The 24402-nt window shown below is 43.0% G+C and overlaps 1 protein-coding gene across 4 annotated transcripts in view; it reads right to left on the minus strand.

Annotated features, from left to right (window-relative positions):
* The window catches only part of LRBA (LPS responsive beige-like anchor protein), a 434838-nt gene extending 417153 nt beyond the window's left edge, over nt 1–17685 (minus strand). For all 4 annotated transcript variants that reach the window (XM_049815176.1, XM_049815173.1, XM_049815174.1 and 1 more), the window contains exons 1-2: nt 17639–17685; nt 16765–17269 (exon numbers count right to left, since the gene is read on the minus strand). In XM_049815176.1, the coding sequence (XP_049671133.1) occupies nt 16765–17010 (246 nt within the window). In that variant the 5' untranslated portion in view covers nt 17011–17269; nt 17639–17685. The remainder of the gene's footprint in view (nt 1–16764; nt 17270–17638) is intronic.
* Between the last annotated feature and the right edge of the window lie 6717 nt (nt 17686–24402).

Genomic DNA, 24402 nt, shown 5'->3' on the forward strand with positions numbered 1-24402 from the left:
TTTGAAAGGGAAAAGGAGTTCAGGCTTCACATAAAAACACAATGCAAGAAGCATAATGAGGCAGCTCTAGAGCATGGTACTAAACAGTCTTAACACTCCTTGATTTCCAAGTAGGAAGCATGGTATAAGCTGCTGGGCCGAGAATTGGGAAGCCCAATACAATTGCCGTCCTTTTCTAGTTCCCAGCTCCATTTCCTGGTCACCTGACTCCACCAAGTACAAAACACACATTTGCTGCTGCTGCTGCTCTGAAAGCAGCCAGACTCTGTGCATTAGAAGAGTTTATCTAACAAAGGCTGAACTTACAAGTGTCTCTGCGGCACAGTATCATAAAATGCCTGCAAAAAATTACTAGAACTTCAGAGAAAAACCATGAAGATTGCTTAAGACAGAAGACATCAGGTAATCTTAATGTACAAATCACTGATTCTCGAGAGCAGCCCTTCAATTATTTTAACATCTTTTCTAGTTTTCATTTTAAAACCCTGAAATTCCATCCTGAGGAATCAAACTGATTCTTCCTCATTTTCAGCGCTTAATGCTGAAGATTTGTAATTTAACCCAAGTGATGCAGTCCAGTAGAAGTAAAGATTGCATTGACTTACATCTGGACCAGTTCACAGGGAGAAGAAAATGGACGTCAACTTTCCAAATGTTTCTGCTAAATAGTTTATTTATGAACTTGTAAAAGCTTTTGAAGCTTAAGCTTTTTATTGCCAACACTGAATCTACATTGTGGATTGTAAGAACAAATGATATAAAAATGCAAAGACAGAACTTCTCATTGACTTAAGTTGCCATTAGAACAAAGGAGCGACTGTGAAATATCTCTTGATGGAGCAGCACAGAAAGCACAGCCCAGGAGGAAGATATCTCCCAACAGCAGTGACTGCTGCACGCAATTGCCTTGAGACACTGTAGTTTGCATCACCTATCCAAAATTATCACTAGCTTCAGTTCTGCTAATTCTCTGCAGTCCTACACATGAATGCTTCCAAAGCAGGTAGCTCCTGTACTGTAGAAGTAGCTTTTTCTAGTCCTTTGCTACTCTATGTATCCTTACAATCTTGTAGGAAAATCTGGACCTTCATTCCTCTTCCTAGGAAACTTAAATTTAATTAAATGTGCTGTATCAGTCATGACCACCTACCTGGAGCAAGTAAGGTTTGATCCAGTCCACAGAAACTTCATTGCACCTAATGGATGAAAAGGGAAGAGCCCAGCCTGACACCTAGGGGCCCTGCTACGTTTACAGAATTAGCAAATAAAAATAACACTTTCTTCTTGCTTTTATACCACCCATCTTTGTCATGGAAATGATGCAAGCAAGATGCATGAATATATCTCAAAGAAGAGTATGCTACTTCATACTACCAAAGACAGTGACTGTATAAATACCTTACTGGTTCACAGTACCAGAACATGGAACCATAGTATGCACAGATCATGACTACAGCATTACACATAACAAAGCACTGCCTGAAGACAAAAAAAACATGCTTCGGTAACTAATATTTAATATAGTTGCCATACATACATTTTATTATTGTGTTTTCTTTGACACCACAGTTAATTTAATCACAGATAGTTAGCTTACAGGCTGGTAATGGACAACAGCTCCTCTTGGCCAAACTAGTAACATTTTTAAACAAAGGCATCTTGGCCTTCAAAATACCGGATTAAGTTTGAAGTTCAGGCATTTTTTAATACAGGAATTTGCATATACAATTACTGCAATTAAGAAATCCTTTACTCTGCTTCGATCCCATTGTTATAGTGATCAATACCTGTTTTAAGAATCCATATGTGCTTTCAAGCATTCTTTCCAACACACACGGTAAGGTCACAGGCAAACCAACCCATTTAGAGGTATCCTTGATATAAAAAAAACCCTCCTAGACAGAGTTGAGAAACAGAATTCTAACTATATCTCTAGCACAGAATTCTGACTATATCTCTAGCCTCATATATGTAAACAATAGATCTATAGGAAATATTAAAGCCGACTCTTAAAAGCTGTGAAACTGAGTACTCAGCTGGAAGAATATAAATAAACATTTAAAGCTGTTCAACTCCTTCCCCATTTACCTATGTTTAACAGGAAATTGAAGCATCAAGATCACTTCTAACTCAGTGCTACAGAAGTCAAAAGCACTGCCAACCCACAGAAGACATACAGTAAGTATATTCCAAAACCAAAGAGCTATTCCACAAAATATGTCACACATACCAGAAAATGGTCATTAAGCCTGTGTCTGACTAGTCCTATTGTCAGTAATATGCGACATTAGTACATTGAAATGCACGGAAGTATCCTGTTCAGGATGATACTGGGCTTCAGCTAGCAGAACAGGACCTTTAACAGGAATGAGCCATGAAATTCTCATTGAAACCTACATGTCAGTCAGCAACAGCTACAGGACTAATGTACAGTGTCACACTGCAGAGCAAATGAAAACACAGATACTAAACAATACATGACATGGACAGGACAAGTTAAAATTCACTGAAATAATTATCCCTCCCCTCGCCTCCAAATACAAGTTTAGTTTAAATTTCTGGCTCTTTCATGTACATGAAAGTGATTTTTTCCCATCGAAATGAACAAAGAATCACAAAATGGTTTGGGTTGGAAGGGACCTTAAAGATCATCTAGTTCCAACCCCCTTGCCATGGGCAGGGACACCTTCCACTAGACCAGGTTGCTCAAAGCCCCATCCATCTTGCCCTGAACACTTCGAGGGATGGGGCATCCACAGCCTCTCTGGGCAACCTGTCCCAGTGCCTCACTACCCTCACACCAAAGAATTTCTTCCTTGTATCTACTCTAAATCTACCCTCTTTCAGTTTAAAACCACTACCCCTTGTTCTGTCGCTATACTCCCTGATAAAGAGTCCCTCCCCATCTGTTTTGTAGGCCCCCTTTAGGTACCTGGAAGGCTGCTATAAAAGGTCTCCCTGGAGCCTTCTCTTCTCCAGGCTAAACAACCCCAAGCCTCTCAGCCTGTCTTCGTAGGAGAGGTGCTCCAGGCCTCCGATCGTCTTTGTGGCCCTCCTCTGGACCCACTTGAGCAGGTCCATGTCTTCCTTATGCTGGCAGCCCCAGAGCTGGATGAAGTATTCCGGGTGGGGTCTCACCAGAGCAGAGTAGAGGGGCAGAATCACCTCCCTTGACCTGCTGGTCATGATTCTTTTGATGCAGCCCAGGATGCAACTGGCTTTCTGTGCTGCAAACGCACAGTACTGGGTCGTGTTGAGCTTCTCGTCAACCAACACCCCCAAGTCCTTCTCCTCAGGGCTGCTCTCAATCCATTCTCCGCCCAGCCTGTATCCATGTTTGGGATTGCCCCAAGCCATGTGCAGGACCTTGCACTTGGCCTTGCTGAACTTCACAAGGTTCTCATGGGCCCACCTCTCTAGCCTGTCAAGGTCCCTCTGGGTGGCATCCCTTCCCTCTAGGGTAGTAACCACACCACTCAGCTTAGTGTCATCTGCAAACTTGCTGAGGGTGCACTCAATCCCACCGTCCATGTCACCGACAAAGATGTTAAACAGTGCTGGTCCCAGTACCACCCCCTGAGGAACGGCACTCGTCACTGGTCTCCACCCAGACATCGAGCCGTGGACCGCAACTCTTTGACTGCAACCATCCAGCCAATGCCTTATCCACCAAGTGGTCCACCCGTCAAATCCATGTCTCTCCATTTTAGAGACAAGGATGTTAGGTGGGACACTATCAGAAGCTTTGCACAAGTCCAGGTAGATGGCGTCAGTCACTCTTCCCTTATCCACCAACGCTCTAACCCCATCGTAGAAGGCCACCAAATATGTCAGGATCAATTTGCGCTTGGTGAAGCCATGTTGGCTGTCACCAATCACCTCCTTATTTTCCATGTGCCTTAGCATAGTTCCAGGAGGATCTGCTCCATGATCTTGCCGGGCACAGAGGTGAGACTGACCGGCCTGTAGTTCCCTGTGGCTTCCTTTTTTCCCCTTCTTAAAAATGGGGGTTATGTTTCTCTTTTCCGGTCAGGGGGAACTTCCCCGGACTGCCACGACTTCTCAAGTATGATGGATAATGGCTTACCAACTTCATCTGCCAGTTCCCTCAGGACTCATGGATTCATCTCTTCAGGTCCCATGGACTTATGCACCTCCAGGTTCCTTAGATGGTCTTGAACTTGATCTTCTCGTACAGTGGGCTGTTCTCTGTTCTCCCAGTCCCTGCCTTTGCCTTCTGCAACTTGGGCGGTGTGGTGTGGCACTTGCCGGTAAAGATTGAGGCAAAAATGTCATTGAGTACCTCAGCCTGGTTACCTCCATATCCCAAGTAACCAGGTCTCCTGTTTCCTTCTGGAGAGGGACCATGTTTTCCCCAGTCTTCCTTCACTGGTAACTTTACCAGTCTGCTGTGACTTTTCTAGTACGATGGATAGTGACAAAATCATGACATTTAGACAGTCAGGATTTGGTTTCAAAAGTTTGAATTTCAAACAAATATTTTATAATCAAATTTTACTGCAGAACAGTTACAGTGATTAAACTGTTCATTTGTGAAGTTATTTTAAGACAATTTCTTTGGGTAGAGTTAGCTTGCTCCTCTAAAATTTTACCTCTGCCTCTATTCATATGATGAATTGAAAGAGACCCCAACAACTCTTTGCATATCTAATTAAAAGCCCCTACAGACACATCCATCTTTAAATTACTAAGAACAACAGCAAAGGCATCAAGATTATGTTAACTCTCAAGTAAAACTTCAATTAATTTTTTTTGCACAACCTCCGCTTCTGTCCTCATTTTGGCTGGGATAGAGTTAATTTTCTTCTAGGAGCTGGTACAGTGTTATGTTTTGGGTTCAGTACCAGAAGAATGTTGATAACCCACTGATGTTTTCAGTTGTTGCTCAATAGCGTTTAGACTAAGTCAGGGATTTTTCAGTTTCTCATGCCCAGCCAGCAAGAAGGCTGGAGGGGCACAAGAAGTTGGGAGGGGCCACAGCCAGGACACCTGACCCAAACTGGCCAAAGGAATATCCTATACCATAGGACATCATGCCCAGCATATAAACTGGGGGGAGTTGGCCTGGGTAGAGCAGATTACTGCTCAGGAACTAACTGGGCATTGGTCAGCAAGTGGAGAGCGACTGCATTATGCATCACTGGGTTTGTATATTCCAATCCTTTTATTATTAATAATAATAAAATGACAATAATAATATCATTATCATTTTCTTCCTTTCTGTCCTATTAAACTGTCTTTATCGCAACCCACATGTTTTACTGTTTTTCGATGCTCTCCCCCATCCCACTGGGGGAGAAGGAGCAGCTGGCTGGTGCTTAGTTAAACCATGACAACTTTGTATCCAGTTTTCCAGGCTTCTCAATTTGCCACACAAAACTTAACCTGAGCAAAAGCCTTAATGGACAAGTTTCATTGTTACAGTCATCTACATCATTTGACAATGTGAAAATTATTCCCCCCGACCCTTTCTTTTTTTTGGGGGGGGTGGGGTGGGGGGTGGGGAGTAGACAATACAGAACACTGACTTGTATCTAGAAGTGTTACATGACATTTTTTCAGCTTGCTCATGGTTTCTCTCAAGACTGGACACAGAAGTACTAAGCACACTCCTAAAACAAGATCTAGATGGAAATAGGGATAACACTTTCCTGCAAAATGACAGCACCATCCAGAAGCAAGAAACCCAAGCTTCTGTCATCTAAATTCTATCTTTTTGAAATATGGCTAACCAACTCTGGTGATCTTTCAGTCACCAGACAAACCCCTCTACCTGAAGGATATCAGGATTCTGTACATCATAAAGAAAACTTTACTAAAGCCCTAACACGTGGGCAAGAAATCCACTGTCTTCCAGCTCCAAACTTTCCTGTCATATATGAGTGACTGGAGAACGTTATTCAAACACCTTATCCACAAGGTCTGCGACTTGTTTGTTTCTGTGCCTTCTCTCCATACCCATGAATCTGGCATTCTTTGCTGTATCTGAGCCTAGCCTTTGCAGAAGAGGTGTGAGAAATGTCCCCTTACAAGTCACTTACAACACCATCACTATGCACTCCTGACAAATGGCAATTTGAATCTCTTCCTACTAAGGTTAGAAGTCAGGGTGGCTTTCATTTCCAGCATAGGTGAGACTTCACTAAGCCAGCAAAATTCCCAAAGAGCAACATGCATTTCACTTTAAAAGCAGTATGAAGGAAGGGCGCAAGTCTTCAGTGCCAGGCCTCAGATGAGTGATGGAATAAACACCTCCCCAAAGGCAATACCAGTGCCAATCAGCTGACCCATAGCAACTGCTGCACACAGTGGCATTCAAAGCAACCCAGCCCACTACAGAATCCAGCTAGCACTCAGGACTCACTTTTTCAGCCCAGGATGAAGGCACCAGGTGCCAGGTCACAGAAGAGAGGGGGAGCAGCACAGAAAAGGACATGGCAGAGCGTCCTGGTGTGAAGTTAAACAGTAATCTAGCATGGCACAAGATTGGAACCTTAATTTTGAGGAAGAAATGGGCAAGAAAACATGGCAATTTTTCCCCATGAGCATTTACTGATTTGCATAAGGACAGGAAGCTGCTGGTGCAACTTCTGTGCCTGAGAAGCCTTTTCACAGCACTTCATTGTTGAGTTGGGACACCACTGCTACCACATTTAAATCAAGAAAATTTGAAGTGTTAATAACATCATAGCTTCAGGTGACACCTGGCTGTAGATTACAAAGTGGACAGAGAACTTTCTGCAATCCCAATTTAAATATCCATTCCCAGCATCTCAGTGTTCTCCCATTCTATAACATCAGCAATATATTAAACATACATAGCTCCCCATCTCACTTTAGCTATTTGGAAACACATTCTAAAAATGCAGTCACAGTTACTCAGTTTTATACTCCATGTCAGATACCTAAAAGTCAAGCATTATGTTACCTAATTATACATTGGAACCAAATCCTACAGTATAACTAAGCTCCCATTGGCAGGAGCCGGGGGAGGGAAAAAAAAAAAGCTTGCAAGTTCTTCTCAGTCAAGTTCACAACCAAAACTACAGACAAATCACGTGTAGTTTCAACAAAAACATTAGGAGGAGGCAGATGCTGACTGGACTGATAGTTTCCATTTGTTTATTTAACAGTCATGCAGCATTACCAACATTAGTCATTTGTTTCCTATTCTCCCCCCAACTGCAATGTTTTAAGGCTTATCAGCAATTCTACTTCTATATTATTGGCCATTTTTTTAACTTATTTCTATGATTCCACATAAAGAACCCGGGGGGGCGGGAGGGCGAAGCACTACTTGATTCCAAGGTCTACCTGAATCATTAATAATCCCACAAAAACCAAGTGTCCTTAGGAATGCAGTTTTAATCCCAAGAAGAACACGCAGCATAACTTAAAGACTTCTCTAATAATGGACTACTAAAACTTAAAAGTTGCAGAAGCTGCAAAGCCTTTATTCAGCAATTCTACAGCAACAGGATTTACCTTATTCTACCAAGCAGCTCCCTACCCACCCCCTTCCCAATCATATTTGGGAAAGCAACCAGTACAATTCCCACTCAAACCTGCACAGTTTGATATAGGAACCAATTTGTGAGAAATTTATCAAGAAAACATTCAGCATCCTGGACTCCATAATCACATACTTCCCAGTCCACTGTAAGATGCTACTGGCTCTCCTGCTGCTCTTTTATAAGAGAAATTGCTCTCCCGCTGCAGTGACCATCTCACCTGCTGCTTACTGGCGCCTCTAGCCTTTCAACATTCCCAAAAGAGAGAATAAATAAGCTAAAGGTCATCCTCTGCATTGTTACAGTTACTGTTTTACAGGGCTAGTCCAGTATACAAGTAGAAATTTGGAGTATCTAAGTGGGGTAAATAGCATAGACTTAATTTCATTAATTTATTTCTGTAACTTCCATCCAACACCACAGAGAACAACTGATGATGGCAAAGGGGGGAGGCAGGGGACGGGGCTGACATGAACACACGTAACACTTCAATAGAACAGATAAGTCCTAAGTGGTTACTCTGGTTTTGACTTTCAGTTGCAAAGGAAAGCTAACCCAGTAGAGCTCTTTAAGTGTTGCTTTCTTCAGCTGCATCAACAAAACAGAACAGCTTTTTGCCTAGACAACTCAATTCCAGCTTTCCAGTCACATCAAAAATAATCTGAATTTGCTGTATAGCGCATATGAAACTTTTTGGCTAGATGTACATAGAATACAAAAACATCAACAGAACTACTCATATGCAGGCTGCAGTAAAGAGACTTGCAGCTCAGACTCACAGAGCATTTTACAGGAGGCAACAGAGCACATCCTATTCCCACAAGCTATTCTCATTTAAATATCATCTCAAGGTAGCTATTAACAAGAAAATCATGCCTGGGACGTAGCTGCTCCCAGCTCCTCAGTTGTTACTAGAGGAATCCAGTGCAATGAAAGGCATTAGGTTTTCTTCTCCACAAATTAGTTTCTGTTTAGAAACTACTTGTGCCTATTTGTGCAGTTTTGGAGTCTAAAGCACTGTAGCAATGCAAGCTCTTCACAACGTACAGGAAGCTTCCGATATCAGTACAAAGACTACAGTGTCTCAGGAGAAGGTACCACTGCGACTCATGCAGCATCATTATTTAGCAAATTTGATTACAGCAGTTGTGCAAGGATGCATCTCGATTGCTATCTGCTCTACATATGGAGCACTGCATACTGGAAACTACAGTCTCCACTGGCCACACATGGTATTAGAAGAGCAGGTGGCAACAGTATCCTGGTTTATGCAAATTAATTAGAGCCCTCAGACTCCTGGCAAATGGCCAGAGCTCCTAGACAGACAAAGTCTGAAGGTTTCCCAGAGGGAAAAAAAATGACCAAACTAGTTTTTGGACAGGCAATAATATGCTCTAGCATGATACCAAGTCCAACAGAAAAATCCAGAATCAGTTAAAGCAGAAATGTAATCTAAATTAGGACATCAGTAATTAGGTCAAGCTAATACCAAAAACCATCATGCAAAAATGTTATGAAGAGGGAATGTCTATAGGGAAGACACTTGAATAGCAGAAAGTTAGCTAACTGTAATTAGTGATTATGAACAAAAACTATCTTCCAGATTGACCCATTTAAAATAAATAGTTCTTTAAAAAGATATGCATAAATTTAATGCATGCAAGACTGATTTTGACAGAAAAGATTCTTGGAAGGGTTTTATACACAGAAACACCAAAGGTAGCAAGTAGCTATTTCACACCCAATGACTAAACTGTAGAGCTTATTTAATCTGTGCAACAGGCTAAAGCTTCCTCGTTAAGGTTCATAAAGAACTTCATGACCGCACAAGGCAGAAGGCTTTAAGTTACCAATTTATCTAGTAAAAAATAAAAAAGTCAGAACGCCACATCAAGTTGGATACAGTTCAGAATGACTGCAGGTTCCCCAACAGATGGTATAACAAATACACAGATAGCAAAAGAAACCACAGAGAAAGCTGATTTTTATCTTTCATCAGACTTGAAATCTTCACACACACCAAAAAAAAAAAATAAAAAAATAAAAAACACACTACACTTGATTTTCAGAAGACTGGGACTTCTCAGCAAGCTTCAGCATCTGAATGTACAATTGACTAGCCACTGAGTACTGAACACTGTACCAAACCAACACTGCTTTAAAAAAGAATTAAACAAATACCTCATCTCTGATTTTTCTCAACCTCCAGTATTTGTCCAACACAGCCACTTCAAAAACTTCTCTTTACTCACAGTCTTCTTGAATCTGCACATTTTGGTTCATCCCACCAATAATCTCTTTCAACAGACATGAATAATTACCTTTATCTCACTCTGCAATGTCCAGCCTTTGTAGCAAGCTTGACATGCCATCCACCTATTTCCCTGATGCTTTTGACTAATTTCATTCTATTCCCTAATCTGCAAATGCTTTTCCTGAGCCAGTCCATATGGCCACTACATTACTGTGCTATCTACACTACTGGGTCAGGCCTGACAGAGGTGATACAAAATACTACCTGGAGAAAGCAAAGCAACGACAACAGATACCTGACACCCTCTCCTTTGTTACAGGACACCAACTAGAAAAATCTGTCATTGAACAGATGTATTCCCCTCTAAAGGGGAATTCTAAAGTATGCTATGAACACATTTTAAACTGGCTTACTTGTAGAACAGACTGCTAATTAAAAATTGTCTATCAAATATTGCATTATTAAGACATGATATATGTAAATGCGTGGTTCAATCTTGCTTTTTTAGCTTTATTTTAGGTTTGTACAGAGCCTACTAATGGCAGTAGGGGATGCCTACACTTCTAGAAAGCACAGAGCGTGTGTCATCCACAGGCTTTCACAGACACTTGAAACTTCAGATTGGTCATGAGAAGCTATAAAACTTGGCCAGTTAGAGGAAGAGTGAGAAAAACTGAACATTTTCCTGCATGGTCATAAGATTCTGTCCTCAATATTTTGTCATCCTACAGTGTGTTTTAAGTTGCAGTCACAGAAGTAAGTTGATATCACAGCCAAAGTACATATCAGCTCCTCTTCAGAGTCTAGACAATTTTCTTCTATGTCTGAGTCAAGACTGCCATTACCATCCCACTTACTACATTCCATGCCTTTCTCAACTGACCACAAAATTTCCCTGAATTCCTACACTTACTATGCAGGGTGATATTTCCACTAACTACAAAGTAATATCCAAGTTGCATCAATACCTGAAAAAAAAAAAAACAATACACATCACTGCAATAGTAACTGTATCCATAACTACTCAGAACACATTCTAACAAGATGGAGGTCTGTAATTCTTATTTTAAGTGAAGGACAAGTGACTTCTGTTACTCAACAATTTTGAGCTAGGTGATGACTGGTGAAAGGCATCTCTCAGCCTCATTTAGTCAGCTAAGCTTACGAAAATCATCATTTACTGTTACCAGATCCCAAATTAGATGTCTTCAGAAACATGAAGATGACTTGGAATCAAGGAGTCTAAATTCATTCATCAAACTGGGTACAAGCCCCCTGCCGTGAAGGGGCCAGCAAGAAGTAAGTTTGTATCTGATGTATTTTATAAAAAGGATACTGAGACAGATTTGGAAGCATTACAGATCTTTTGCTGAATTCCACTCATTCACAAACAGTAAAACCATGCATGATCACTAAGATAGCTGACTGTCCAATTTACTATGTTTTGTTTTTAAACTACAAGCCTGACCCAGCTGAAGCCACAGACTTACCTTATCATCTATACTGTAAATGGACAGAAGTGACTGAACTAGGGTAACTGTAGCCAGAGTTGTACTTACTGGGAACCTACTAGAGAAGACTGCATATATTAGGAAATGTACAATATTCAGTGATACTCTAGAAACTATTTGGTTACTCTTACTTACCATCAGCGTTGATAAGTTTATATAGAAAATTAATCTTAGTATTCTCTAAAAACATACAGTAAGGTGATGAAAACAATGCATTGTTACAAAGACATTTATGGTGCATTTTTACTACTGTAATACATTTAATGCTCTCAGCATTAGCTTTGGGGGTCTTCTACAAGAAGGTATGTGCAAAAAAAGTCTGTGACCAGAGATGAAAAAAGGGGAATTTCTACTTCATAAAATCCATTGTACTAGTGTTTCAGAAGCACTCATACCAAATTAGAAACCTGTTGTATCAGCAGGTGATGCCATTAGCTTTCAATATGAATAATGATAAAGAGTTTATAGTGCAGAAACCATAGCAATGGAGACATGACAAAAAAAAGCAGAGGGCACATGAGCAGAAGGCAAACAAGTGGCAGTCCTGACATTTATCTCAGATTTGTTCTATAAAACAAGCCAACTAGGGTTGGGGAAGAAAGTTAGGCAAACAAGTGGCAGTCCTGACATTTGTCTCAGATTTGTTCTATCAAACAAGCCAAATAGGGTTGGGGAAGAAAGTTACTTCAAAAAGCAGAAACAAAGTAAACAGTAAGAATTTTAATAAATTATGTTGATTTTTGTTTGTGGTTTTAGTAAAGTCTGGCAGAAGTGAGAGAGGTGACAAACAAAGTTTCTAAAGTAATTTTAGTCTTTGCTCCTCAGATCCTGTTATTTTTCCTCATAAGGTGATAAAAGCTTCTTTCTCATTTGCACTTTGTCGCTAGGGGACTCTTGGTGAGGACCTTATAATCCATGAACAGAATCAGAAGCAACAGCACATTCTCCTCACCAGAGAGACAGACAGAACATTAAAAGTCTTTGCAACACAGACTGGGGGGGGGGGGAAGGAAACAAAACAAATAACTGAATCTATTATTATAATCAATAGAACAATTAGAAGTGCTAAAGCTTTTTAAAACAAGATCAGCCTAAAGCAAGGCATGGCATTTCTTTAGAGAAGAGCAGAAAGTCTAGAATATCTGTTGCCTCTATACACTAGTCAACTTGAGACCTGAGTAAATTCTGGCATGAAGTCCCCAAACTGAATTATACCAACGCCACAGAGAAAGACAATAGTTACACAGTCATCTGCTTGAAGTATAGCAGAATTTTGCCAGATACCCATTTGCCACTGCAAGCCTAATAATGCGGTATAGCTAACCCCTGCACATACAGCATTCATTATGAAAAACAACACTTGTGAGAGCCCTTTACCTATGGAAAGACAACGATATCCAGTGACCTACGTTTTATATATAAACAAGAAACTTGCAATAACTTGGAAACAAGACGACATTGACATATGATACAAGACAAGCCTATTTAGAATGGAGTAGACCAGAAGGTCCACTGAGAATTTTAATCTAGAAAAAAGACTTTGCAGGACCTCCTATATTTCCAATGCAGGTTGTGTAGCCTTCAGAACAGAATTCGTTCTCAACACCTGAAAACTTCAGATCCTAAAAATCTTCCTTGACACTAGTAGCCCAACACTAGTAGCCCAGTACTGTAACTAATTTCATACATACATATCTTTTTAAGTTTTGCCAATTGCTGAATTATTTCCACTACTCTATCTGAAAGTTTCTTCATTAGGAGAAGGTCAACTTGTCTTTCTGTTTTACTATGAAAAACACATAGCTATTTTAAGTTAGTAACAGATCCCACTGTAAATAATTTATTTTTCCATTCTATCATATTCTCCTACCAGGAGGCTTTTTATTTTAATAAACTAAGCGGGGGGGGGGGGGGGAACAGATATGAGGTAATGAACAGGAATTCACCTGATTTGTATACAAAGGAAATTCAAGGAGTTATTGCTGCCCAAAGTCAATTAAAAATATAAATCACAATGCATGAGCAATTTATACCCATAGTTTAGCTTACTGTCTGTCAGAAAAGTAACAGAACAGATTAATACGTGAACAAGCATGTGCTTTCAAAGGTTTTCACAGACTAATAAACTTCTTTAAAGTCAGTATTTTCCTTCTCAATTTTAAGAAGTGCTGAAATACACAAAGCCATATACAACATGGGCTGGAAAACTAGGTTCTCAGAGAATACTGACCAAAACAAAGCAGATCAATTTGAGTATTTTTAAAAGTAGAATTTCCAAAGACAATAAAATGAGACTACTAGGTTTTTGATGCACAAACTAAGCACTCTGTTATACTGCTGGACAGAGAAAATGTTACAGGTAGTTCTCAGCTCCAAGATCCAACACTGCTGGACAAGTTATTTCCTCAAGTAATCACTACTACAGAAGCTTGAATTTATTTAATAAGCAGCAGGTCTATTACTGTGCACTCCAGATTTTTAACCTTCTGAGTCTTTCACATATAAAGCATTACCATCTCGTAAATCCTGAAAGATGAGGAACATCAAGACAGCACTTTGGACTTCTCTTGATTCTCCATCACAAAGAAATTCACCATAACCTCCATATGCTACAGCAAGCTTGAAGAGCACAAAGAGCAACATGTTAGCTCAAGAAATAAGAATTAGGTCAGCTAATCTCCCTTTTGAAAAAATAAACTCGTCATGTTTGAGGATGGTAATGCTATGAAGAGTAAGAATGTAAAAACACCTTTCAACACAGATTTGCCCAGTCCTCCTGCCACTCTGGTCTGAAGATGTCTCAATTTAGTGATCAAAAAAATCCCCCAAATACCGTACGCCTCCGCCTTTCAAAGTACAAGAAGCGAGCCAGCTGATTTCTGCTAACACCACTGAATTAGCGCAGTTATGAGTCACCAAACTAAATGAAACCCAATGGGAGGGGATATGTTGGGCTTAACCCCACTACTAACAACAGATCACAGCACGATTCTCATACCCCCAACTGAACCTGCACACACGAGTAAACTCGTTCCAAAAGCTATTGGGAAACAAACTACCAGAACAGCCATAGCTAAGAATTACTTTTTCATAAAAAAGTTAAATCTTTTCTGCATACACACACGGAAAAGCAAGTACACCATTGCTAACCAATACTTCACATCTTAAATTCTGATCAGTGTGATTTCAGAGGTATTAATTGACAAAACGAAGAGGTCACAGCTAACAACTGAACAGAGGCAGAACTCAAAGACAGATAGATGAGTATTGCTTTGTAGGGAGACCTCATATCCCAGAAAGGTATACTAAAAAGTCAGCTTAACAGTTTTTACAAAAAAAAAAAAAAAAAAAATCCAGAAAACAGATGCTTTCTGTAACAAAAACTATAAGTTTGTTGGCTGGTTTGATTTTTTTAAGCATTCCAGTTTTAATAAAACCACACAACATCGAGACATCTTCTCTTTCCAAATTAGTCATTAGTAGTTGATATGTTTTCCAGGACTAGAGGAACCAAAAGGTACCTTTTTTTTTTTTTTTTTTTTTTATATTGCCCAAAAATTTGGATTTTCTTCTCACATAATCCAGGTAAAGTGTCCTTGCTACCAAACTATTGGTTGTTTCATGATAGCTATCAACTGACTATTTCTGCTCTGATAAAATAACATGGTGCACGAGCATGAACTTTAGCCTCCCCCATCGTAGGCATGTGATGGAACAGTTGGGGAATCTTCTCAGAGAGGTCAGGGATACCGTTTCACTTGCAGAAAAAGTGAAAACAGAGTTTTAAAAGTTTCCAGGGCCAGAAACTCTCCTCTACTTCTATTTGGGAAATGAAGATCCAGGAGAATGCAGTCCACAGGTCGAATTCTCCAGACCTCTTAAATCTAAAATAAAGGATTCTCTGAACCAAGCTAAATTTTTCGTTACTTTCTTGTCCAAAATGGAGCAGAAAAGGAATCCCAAGATCAAGGAGCTTTTACATTTTTAATTATTCTGCTGAACATCTTTCCAATGCTGCCATAAAGTACACCTCCCATACAGCTCTCAACAGACGATGCTAGAAGCAAAGTAAAATTTAACACACTCATGAACAATTTCCCCTCACAGAAGTGTCCCAAATCGTAAACTATCTACCAGAATTTCCTTCTGAACCTCATGTCCATATATCTGAGCCCTGGGTTTTGTCAAGGACAATTGTCAAGTGGACTCTAAGTACCTTCACTTTCTCATACTTGAAGCATCCATGAAACCTCTGATCTGCACTTCATTTTGCCAGTATTGCAATTCCTCTGTATTGAGACTTTCATACAAACAATTTAGAGCATTACATTCTGTTAATATGAAAATATTCAAAAAATAAACATTTATCATAACCCAAGATAACATCAAAAAACATTAAACAGACACAGCACACAAATATTTAGCAACCGTTAAAACCTGCATGTAGCCAAGAATGCTGCTAACAAAATAACTGAAATGCAAACAGCATTTAAAAACCAGTATGCCTTTTCTGTCAACTTTCCTTGTTACTGAGCTTTATACTATTACATGCTCTCACTTCCTGGTTTGTCAGAAACCACACTGGTTTAAAGTCAAAGGTGCTCACTAAAAGGAAGCAGGAGAAACAAGCAGTATTTTTAGCAATGTTTCGAGACCTCTGATAACAGCAGAGTATTTTGTAAACTTAAAAACAGTTTTTCTGCTAATGTTTGGTCTCCTTCAAAAAGCAAACATTAACAACCAGCCTGATTGTTTTAAACGTGGCCCAAGAAGTTCAACAGTATATATTACGTTTGCAGCTTCAACAGGAAAAGTTGTATCCTCAATTTTTAGTGAGATCTGTTACGAAGTACTAAATACATCCATACTGTATTCAAAAAATAGCAGCTGACTACCAAATTCATTAATAAAAAAGGACATTGAAACCATGTTCTACTCTTCCCAATAAGCGAAGTAAAGCACTTGAATGAACTGCTGCCTGACACCCTCGCTCCCTGTAAACAGAACATGAAAGTTCTGCCTACTTCCAAAGTAAACGGGAAGCAAAAAGGGACATAAAACATCTTCATGGGAAAAGTTGTTTTGGCTTAAAACAACAATGTCTGTGTTTTGATGACAGTTTCAGTTACTAAATTAACATTTAACTTTCTTGTTAAGTACACCTGTTGAATGTTTAAACATAACAATACACTTCTCAGTTCTAAATAAAGCAACAATTTCTCTGAGGCAAACTCAGGAGGATGCTGTTTAGAGTTGTTCGAGTTTAAATGCCTATATAGAGGCTACTATGCTTTATTTTCAGCTTTTGTGATCCGTAAGTAAAAAGAACCTACCTGAAACCTAGTACGGTGAAAGCGTAAACATGTAAAAAAGCACTGACAAAAAAAGTAACATCAAAAAAACATGGGATTCTTCTGCACACATATACTGTTCTTTTCTCTCGTGCCCAAGAAGGTAATCAACTTACCAGATTAAACACAGTTTCAACTATGTCTCTGTTGGACACTTCACCAACTTCCACCAGCCCTGTCAGCACAGCAAATTTCATCTTGATGCCTCGGATGGGGACTCCTGGATTCAAAGGCTGCAGCACGCTTCCCCCTTCAGCAGCATTTCCTTCTTTTCCCGCTCCTCCTCCACTACCTCCTTCTCCTCCTCCTCCTCCTCCATCATCACCTGTTGGCTGAACAACTTGTTTCTCTTCACTCGCCATGGCTAGTTCACTTCGCGTTACGACTCGAAACGCCAGCGGCGCGCTCGCCGCTCCGGGAAGAAGGAGCGACTTGGGCTCCCGGGAAGGTAAACCAGCGGCCCACTCCTCCCCTTCACCTCCGGCTCCTGAGGAAAGCCGCGTCCGGCGGGGGAGGCAGGCAGGCAGGCAGGCAGGGAGGACGCGCCCTCGGAGTCCCAGCTCTGTCCTCAGCAGGAGGCGTCTGTCAGCAGCTTTCTGCCCTAAGGCAGGTATTTACAGCCTGAAGGACAACCCGAGGTGTTTGTTCGTCAGTCGGCGGAGGGTCAGGCGCTCCCCACAAGCCCGAGGGTCCCACCTCCAGCCAGCGGGCCCCTGCCCCGCGCCCGGGAGGCGGCAACGGCCGCCGCGGGAGCGATCCCGCCTCTCCCCGCGGAAGTCCTCGCTCCCCCGCAGACCCGCCGCGCTCCGAACACGGTCGTGAGGGGTTTAGTTATTTTTTAAAAAAATTAATTAAAGGGAATACGCTCCTCCTTCCCGCCCGGCTCCTTGTCTGCCGCGTCTCCGGCTCCTGCCCTCGTACCACCGCCGCCGCCCCGGGTTCCGGCACCGACAGGTGCAGCGACCCGCCGCCAAGCAAGTTCTCACTCACCGCTCGCTGCCCGGCGCCGCCGCGGAGGGGGCGCGGGCTGCCCTGACGCCCGGCTCCGGGGCCGGGAGGCGGCTCCTCTGCCCCGCTGACCGGCTGCGGAGGGCGGGCTGCGCAGCGCAGCGCCAGCCGCCCCTCTCTCCGAAAGGCGCCTGAAGTTTCAGCCGTCGCCGCTTCACGCCGCGGTTTCGATTAGCCTCATCTCTTCCTGCCGACGCTGCCGCTCTCTGCCGCCATGACAGCGCTGAGCCCCCGGAGCGCTGCCGGCCGAGGAGCCGTGCGCCTGCGCGGCCGGGCGCGGGCGGGGCGGGCCGCCGCCGCGCGGGGCGGGCGCCGCCGTGTCGCGCACGCCCAGGTGCGCCCAGGTGCGCCCAGGTGAGCGGCGCGCGCGCCCGCCCGCCCCCGCGCCCGCGCGGGGCGAGGACGGGAGAGGGAGGGGCGCGAGCGGGAGCGGCCGCGAGGCGGGCGCGCTCCGTCTCCCTTCCCTGCCCCTCACGGGTCTGCTCCGTCCCCCCCGCCCTGCCCCCTCGGCAGCGCCTGCGGGGACCCGGCTGCTCCTAACGCCGTGTGCGACGTGCCCCAAACTCTATGGGGCCGTTCTGTAACTGTCCGAACTCTACCGTTCCTGAAGCAATTTTTTTAATTTTTTTTTTTTTTTTTTTGGGGGGGGGTGGTTTTGGGGTGGTTTTTTTCTTCTTCTTTGTAAAGAATAAAAGAAACCATACGCGGACAGCAGAACGAGCGCGCAGGAACGACACTGGCTGCGCGCTCTGCGTTCACGGACCCAGACCGGAGGAAAACCGCAAGCGGGCGGCACAGCAGGTAGCGCCTTTGCAGGGGGAGGGAGAGAAAATTTAAAGGCTCAGGCGGCAGCTCCTGCCGCCGCAGGGGGGAGCGGGGCGGACGGGGCGGCTGCCCCCCCCCCCGTCAGTAGCGATCCTGGGGCGGCGGATGAGCCGCTTTCCCACCCTGACCTCCGGCCTGGGCGGGCGGGCTGGCGTCCTTCCTCCTCCTCCTCCTCCTCCCCCTCCAGGCGCCGGTCTCTGGGGAGCGGAGGGGGCGCGATTGTAGGTCATGCGAGACGCCGCCCAGATTTGACGAAGTGAGGTAAAAGGGGTGCAAGAGGAGGGAGGAAAACTCTCCCTCTTCCCTCAGATTAAAAGCCTTTAAAGGCAACGCTGGTCGTTTCGGGTTGGCGTCGGAGGCGACTCGGTTTACTGAAGGGCTTTGCGGCGTCCCCAGGGCTTGCCCCCATGGAGGTGTTTCGCGGGCCCCCCCCCGGGGGCCGCCTGCTGGCTTGCAGGCGGTTCCTCTCAGCGACTCGGTTTCTCGGCCGCTCCTGTCAAAGCCCGCCGGGGCCCGAGGGCTGGTGTCACACCCACCCGGGCGGCGGTCCCCCGCCCAAAACGCCCTCCCGGTCCCACCGAAGAGAGGGCGGCGATGTTAAAAACCGGCGCCCCTCAGCCGCCGCCGAGTACCGACGTCCCAGCGCTGGCAGCGGGACCGCGTCCCGAAGCGGGGCTGTTTCCGTCCTGGGCGGGCGGGCGGGCGGGCGGAGGCGCGGCTTGCCCTCCCCGCCCCTTCGGCCGGGCTCCCGCGCCGCGGGGTGGCCATTTCCAGCGGGTAGCTGTCGGGAAAGCGGCCGAGGTCACCCTCCTCCTCCGCCCGCCCAGCGGCGGTCGGGGGCCGGGGCGAAGGGGGATTTCCCGCCAGGCGGTCGTGGCTCGCGCGAGCTGCGGCCGTTGGGCGGCCGGGGTGCGAGGGGAGCGGAGGAGCTGAGGTGACGGGACCGGTCGGGCGACGGGGAGCGAGACGGCGACTACCTCAGGACGGAGGGGAAGGCCGGGCGTGTGGGCCTGGCCGAGGAGGTGTCCGTCGTCCCCCCCTCCCGGCAGCGCTGCTGCCGTTCCCGCAGCATCAGCCTCCTCAAATCCCCACCCCCACCCCACCCCTCGCTTCCCTTTTCCCTCCGTTCCGCTTCTGCCGGGACCTGCCGTGAAGGTGAACGAGTAATACCGATCGAATGGCATCGGAAAATAAGTCGGAGGCACGCTACGAGAGGAAAAGGAAAGGAAAATCTAAAGAAAGTCACGTTTTTAAACGTGGGGACCGGTTTCTGGATGCAGTACCTGTACCTGCCATTGCGTGCTTAAATTTGCACATGCAAGTTGTTAGCCCGTTGGTAACCTCCACGTGAAACTGCGGGTCCTGCTTCCTGGTAGTCGTAAAGCAGAACTGGTGCCCTTTCTGTGCTTCCTTCTAAGGTGACTTGAGCTGCAAATATGCGCCTATGTTATATCAGACGCAAGGAACCTTTTGTTTGACCTTTTAAATGAATCTGTTTGTCTGATATTAATCTGAATATCTGCTAATAAAGAATTAAGAGGGTCTGCTCCTCTGAACTCTTCCTTCAAGGAGTCTTCAACTCTGCACTTCTAACAAGACTGCTTATGTTAATAAGGATTATACATCCTTCCAAGGACTGCGGGATCTCGTACCAGCTGTTTAACAGACAGGCAAGTGTGTGAGTTTAATTAGTAAAGTATCGCAGCATGACAGCATCAAAGGTTTCCAAAGGAAGGATCATTTCAGGGACATGGGCATAACTTGCAGATAGACAGATAGGTATAGGAAAAGAATATAAATATATGTACATTTTAATGCTTCAGAAATACACTTAACATCCTCTGTGACAGAAGGAGTTGTCATTTATTTAATTGTATGGAGCGAAAGGGAAAAGTTCTGTTTTGAAGTCTGACTCCAGTGTAACTTCAAAGAGGCCAAGGGGTGTTTTGTCTGGGAAATAAAAATTGCACCTTATTCTTGATATTGTACCATGTTTGGGGCAGAATTGTTTGCATGTATGCCTCCCTGACTGTGTTTACACAAAAAAGGCACAAACAAAATCAAACCACAGTTTTTCTGGAAAATGGCTTTCTGAAGTGATGTGCAGTGTTCCTGATAAGCATGCTAAAGAAGACTGTAATTATTAAATATTAACTATTATTCTAACTGGATATATTATTATTAAATAATATTTTAACTTGTCTGTGGCCTGATTTGGGAATGCCATACTTTGTGCATGTCAGTATCAAATTTCCCATGGTTTTCGGGCAAAAAATAAAAGACACTTTGGAACATGTTCCATTATAATGCTTGTTCCATTCCCTTCCTACATAATTTTCTTACATTGTTATGTTTATCCATAGGATGTATGTCAAGACTAGAATATTTCATAGCTGCTTTCTTGTTTGAATTTCCAAGTCCTAAGAAAGAAGCTCCTTTTTTTTTCTTTCTTTTCCTCATCTCCCTTAGTTACATACATACATTATTAGGAAGAGATGATAATCTCTAATTTGAGTAGCAAACATCTGCAGTTTCTTCCTCAGAATTAGAAATGTTTACAACTGTAATGCTGACACATTCAGTCTCTATAAAGCTACAGTGAGCTTATGTGGTTATACACGATATGTAATCGTGACATGTTAATCTTAGAGTTTCCTGACACCAGCATTTCTTATGCATGTTTTAGATTTCTCACATCTATTGCTTGAGCTTCCCTGTCTTTCTGAGTCATCTGTAGTTTCCTAAAGTATTGTCTTCCCCCTTATGAAGAAGATAAAATTGTTATTTGAGCCTTTAAACTGGCTAAGTACACATTTTCACACATCAGTTTTACCTGCGTGCTTTTAAGTTTTCTCTGCCTCCATGGCTGGCCTTTATCTTTAAGCTCTTTATCAGGCTATCCACCTTCAGGCAAAAGCAGAAATGAAATAATGTTTGGAATTTTTTCTGTACTGTACTTGGAGTATGAGTTCTATTTGTAGCCTCTCCTGTTATCTGTGTAGAATCCAACATCTGTTGTTAACCTTTTTCTGCTTTCTTCTTTAACATCACACTAGAAACAGAATAAATAGAAGAAAATGAATTGCTAAAATCAGCTTAATGGATTTCAGATGTTTTCATCCAAACTGCATACTCCAATAGCCAGCAAATCCAGTTTGCCAGTGAAGACAGCACTGTCACGTTGAATCCTGTCAGATCTTCCTATATTTTCTTATGGATAAATGAACACTTCTTGACTTGTCTTGATTGTTAAAGGCAGTGGGGTATGTGCATCAGTCAAGGCAAGTAATGTTCAGCAGACTTGCCAGTTTAGGGTTCTAAAGGCAACTGATTTAATTTGATTTTTCAGCCAGGTAGAGCCAACATTAAATTCTCCAGGTGATCTGTTCTCCATTTGGGCTGTTTTTATGTTCAAGCAACCATCGTACTTGCCAAAAACCCACCACCCAAGATCTGGAGAAATAGATGACATGAGATAAAAGTTATTCAAAGTATCGCTGAGAACTGGGAGTAAACTATGTCTTAATCCTTTGACCTGAGCTTCCCAAGTGTGGTTACAAGTCTAAAGCTGGTTCTGCCTTCCGCAATCAAACTGGAAGTGTTGAGCTAAGAGAATAAAAAATGACAGTTTTCTCTAAACCTTACAACCCAAAAGAATATCACAAAGCATGTGTTAAAATTGATTTAAATTCCAGATTGGGAATGAACTCCATAAGATTTTATGGAAAGTAACAGTAAAGTCTGAACTCGATTTTAAGAAAAATATACTTTCTGTTTAAATAACCTTTTGAAGTATTACCATGCATGCTGGTTTAGAAGCTCTATTAAAATCTTCTGAACCCTCTATCCAGCACTGATCAGACCCCATCTGGGATGGTGTGTCCCATTCTGGGCTCCCCAGTACAAGAGACACATGGGCATACTGGAGTGGTGTCCTTGTTTCAGCTGGGAGAGAGTTAATTTTCTTTCTAGTAGCTGGTATAGTGCTATGTTTTGGATTCAGTATGGGAAGAATGTTGATAACACACTGATGTTTTCAGTTGTTGCTAAGTAGTGTTTATACTAAGCCAAGGTTTTTTCAGCTTCTCATGTCCAGCCAACAAGAAGGCTGGAGGGGCACAAGAAGTTGGGAGGGGACACAGCCAGGGCAGCTGACCCAAACTGGCCAAAGGGATATTCTATACCATGGGATGTCACATCTAGTATATAAACTGGTTGGAGGGGGTGGGGGAATTGCTGCTCGGGAACTAACTGGGTGTTGGTTGGCAAGCGGTGAGCAATTGCATTGTGCAGCACTTGTTTTGTATATTCCAATTCTTTTATTATTGTCATTTTATTATTGTTATTATTTTCTTCCTTTCTGTTCTATTAAACCGTTCTTAACCCACAAGTTTTAATTTTTTCCCCAATTCTCTCCTCCATCCCATTGGGTGGGAGTGGGAAAGTGAGTGAGCGGCTGCAGCCCCGTTTATATACTAGGCATGACGTGACATGGTACGGAATACCCCTTTGGCCAGTTTGGGTCAGGTGTCCTGGCTGTGGACCCTCCCAACTTCTTGTGCCCCTCCAGCCTTCTTGCTGGCTGGGCATGAGAAGCTGAAAAATCCTTGACTTAGTCTAAACACTACTTAGCAACAACTGAAAACATCAGTGTGTTATCAACATTCTTCTCATACCAAATCCAGAACATAACACTATACCAGCTACCAGAAAGAACATTATCTCTATCCCAGCCGAAACCAGGACAAGAGGGTCTTTGTGATGGGCCACAAAGATGGTGAAGAGACTCAAGCATCTGATACAGGAGGAGAGGCTGAGAGAGTTGGGACCATTCAGCTGGGGGGAGAGAAGACTCGGGGGTATCTTTTCAATGCGCATTAAAAGCTAGTGCAGGGAGTGAAGTATAGCAGCTAAGGAGCAGACCCACTGCTAGCTTCATGGCATCTGTTGCAAGAAGAGTAATTTTTGGCAGCTGGAGTCATTAACATTTTTAATTGCTGCAGCTAAATCTGAACAGTGTTCAGGGATCAGATCCCTTATGTAAAAAAAACACATTTAGTTCATATAGGATAAGAAAGCAAGTATCCATAATAATTCACAACTTCCTTCTGCTTACACAGTCCAACTAAAATGATGTGTTCGGTTTTGTTGGGGTTTTGGGGGTGGCCTCATGACATCCAGCAATGTCAGAAGAAGTTTTGAATTAAGTACATTTTAGCAATAAAATAACAAATGCCTTTAAGCAAAATGAGGGAAAAGAAATAATATATAACTTTTTATGACAAAATGCTCCTTGATCTTGCACTTTGGATGAGAAGAAATGGCCTCAAGTTGTGGCAGGGGAGGTTTAGATTGGCTGTTAGGAAAAATGTCTTCACCGGAAGGGTTGTCAAGCATTGGAACAAGCTGCCCAGGGAAGTGGTTGAGTCACCATTCCTAACGGTATTTAAAAGACGTGTAGATGTGGCACTTAGGGACATGGTTTAGTGGTGGACTTGGCAGTGCTAGGTTAACAGTTGGACTTGATAACTTTAAGGGTCTTTTCCAACCTAAATGATTCTGTGGTTCTATGACTAAGAGCTGCTTTAAAAATCCTTGGCTAGAAATTAAAACCCAAATAAAAAAAGCTGTTTATAAATGCTGTTGACCTTAAATATGAGAGGTCCTCTCTCTTTCTACAGAGAACATAATACTTCAAAAGAGCAATGTAATCCCAAAATAAAGATTAGCCTTGCCTAAAGAGGAAGTTTTCTTTTGATTATGTGTGAAGGCTTTTGCAGTACGTGTTAGATGGTATTATTTTATTTTTTAAAATATACTTCAGTGCATGTAGAAATTTTACTTTTTTATAAGGTATTTTTTAAAATGCATATGGTGAATTTTACTTTTGCTTAGAAGTGTAATCAGTATATCTCTTCAGT

The sequence above is a fragment of the Accipiter gentilis genome, chromosome 12, assembly GCF_929443795.1.
Source record: "Accipiter gentilis chromosome 12, bAccGen1.1, whole genome shotgun sequence".
Lineage (NCBI taxonomy): Eukaryota > Metazoa > Chordata > Aves > Accipitriformes > Accipitridae > Astur > Astur gentilis.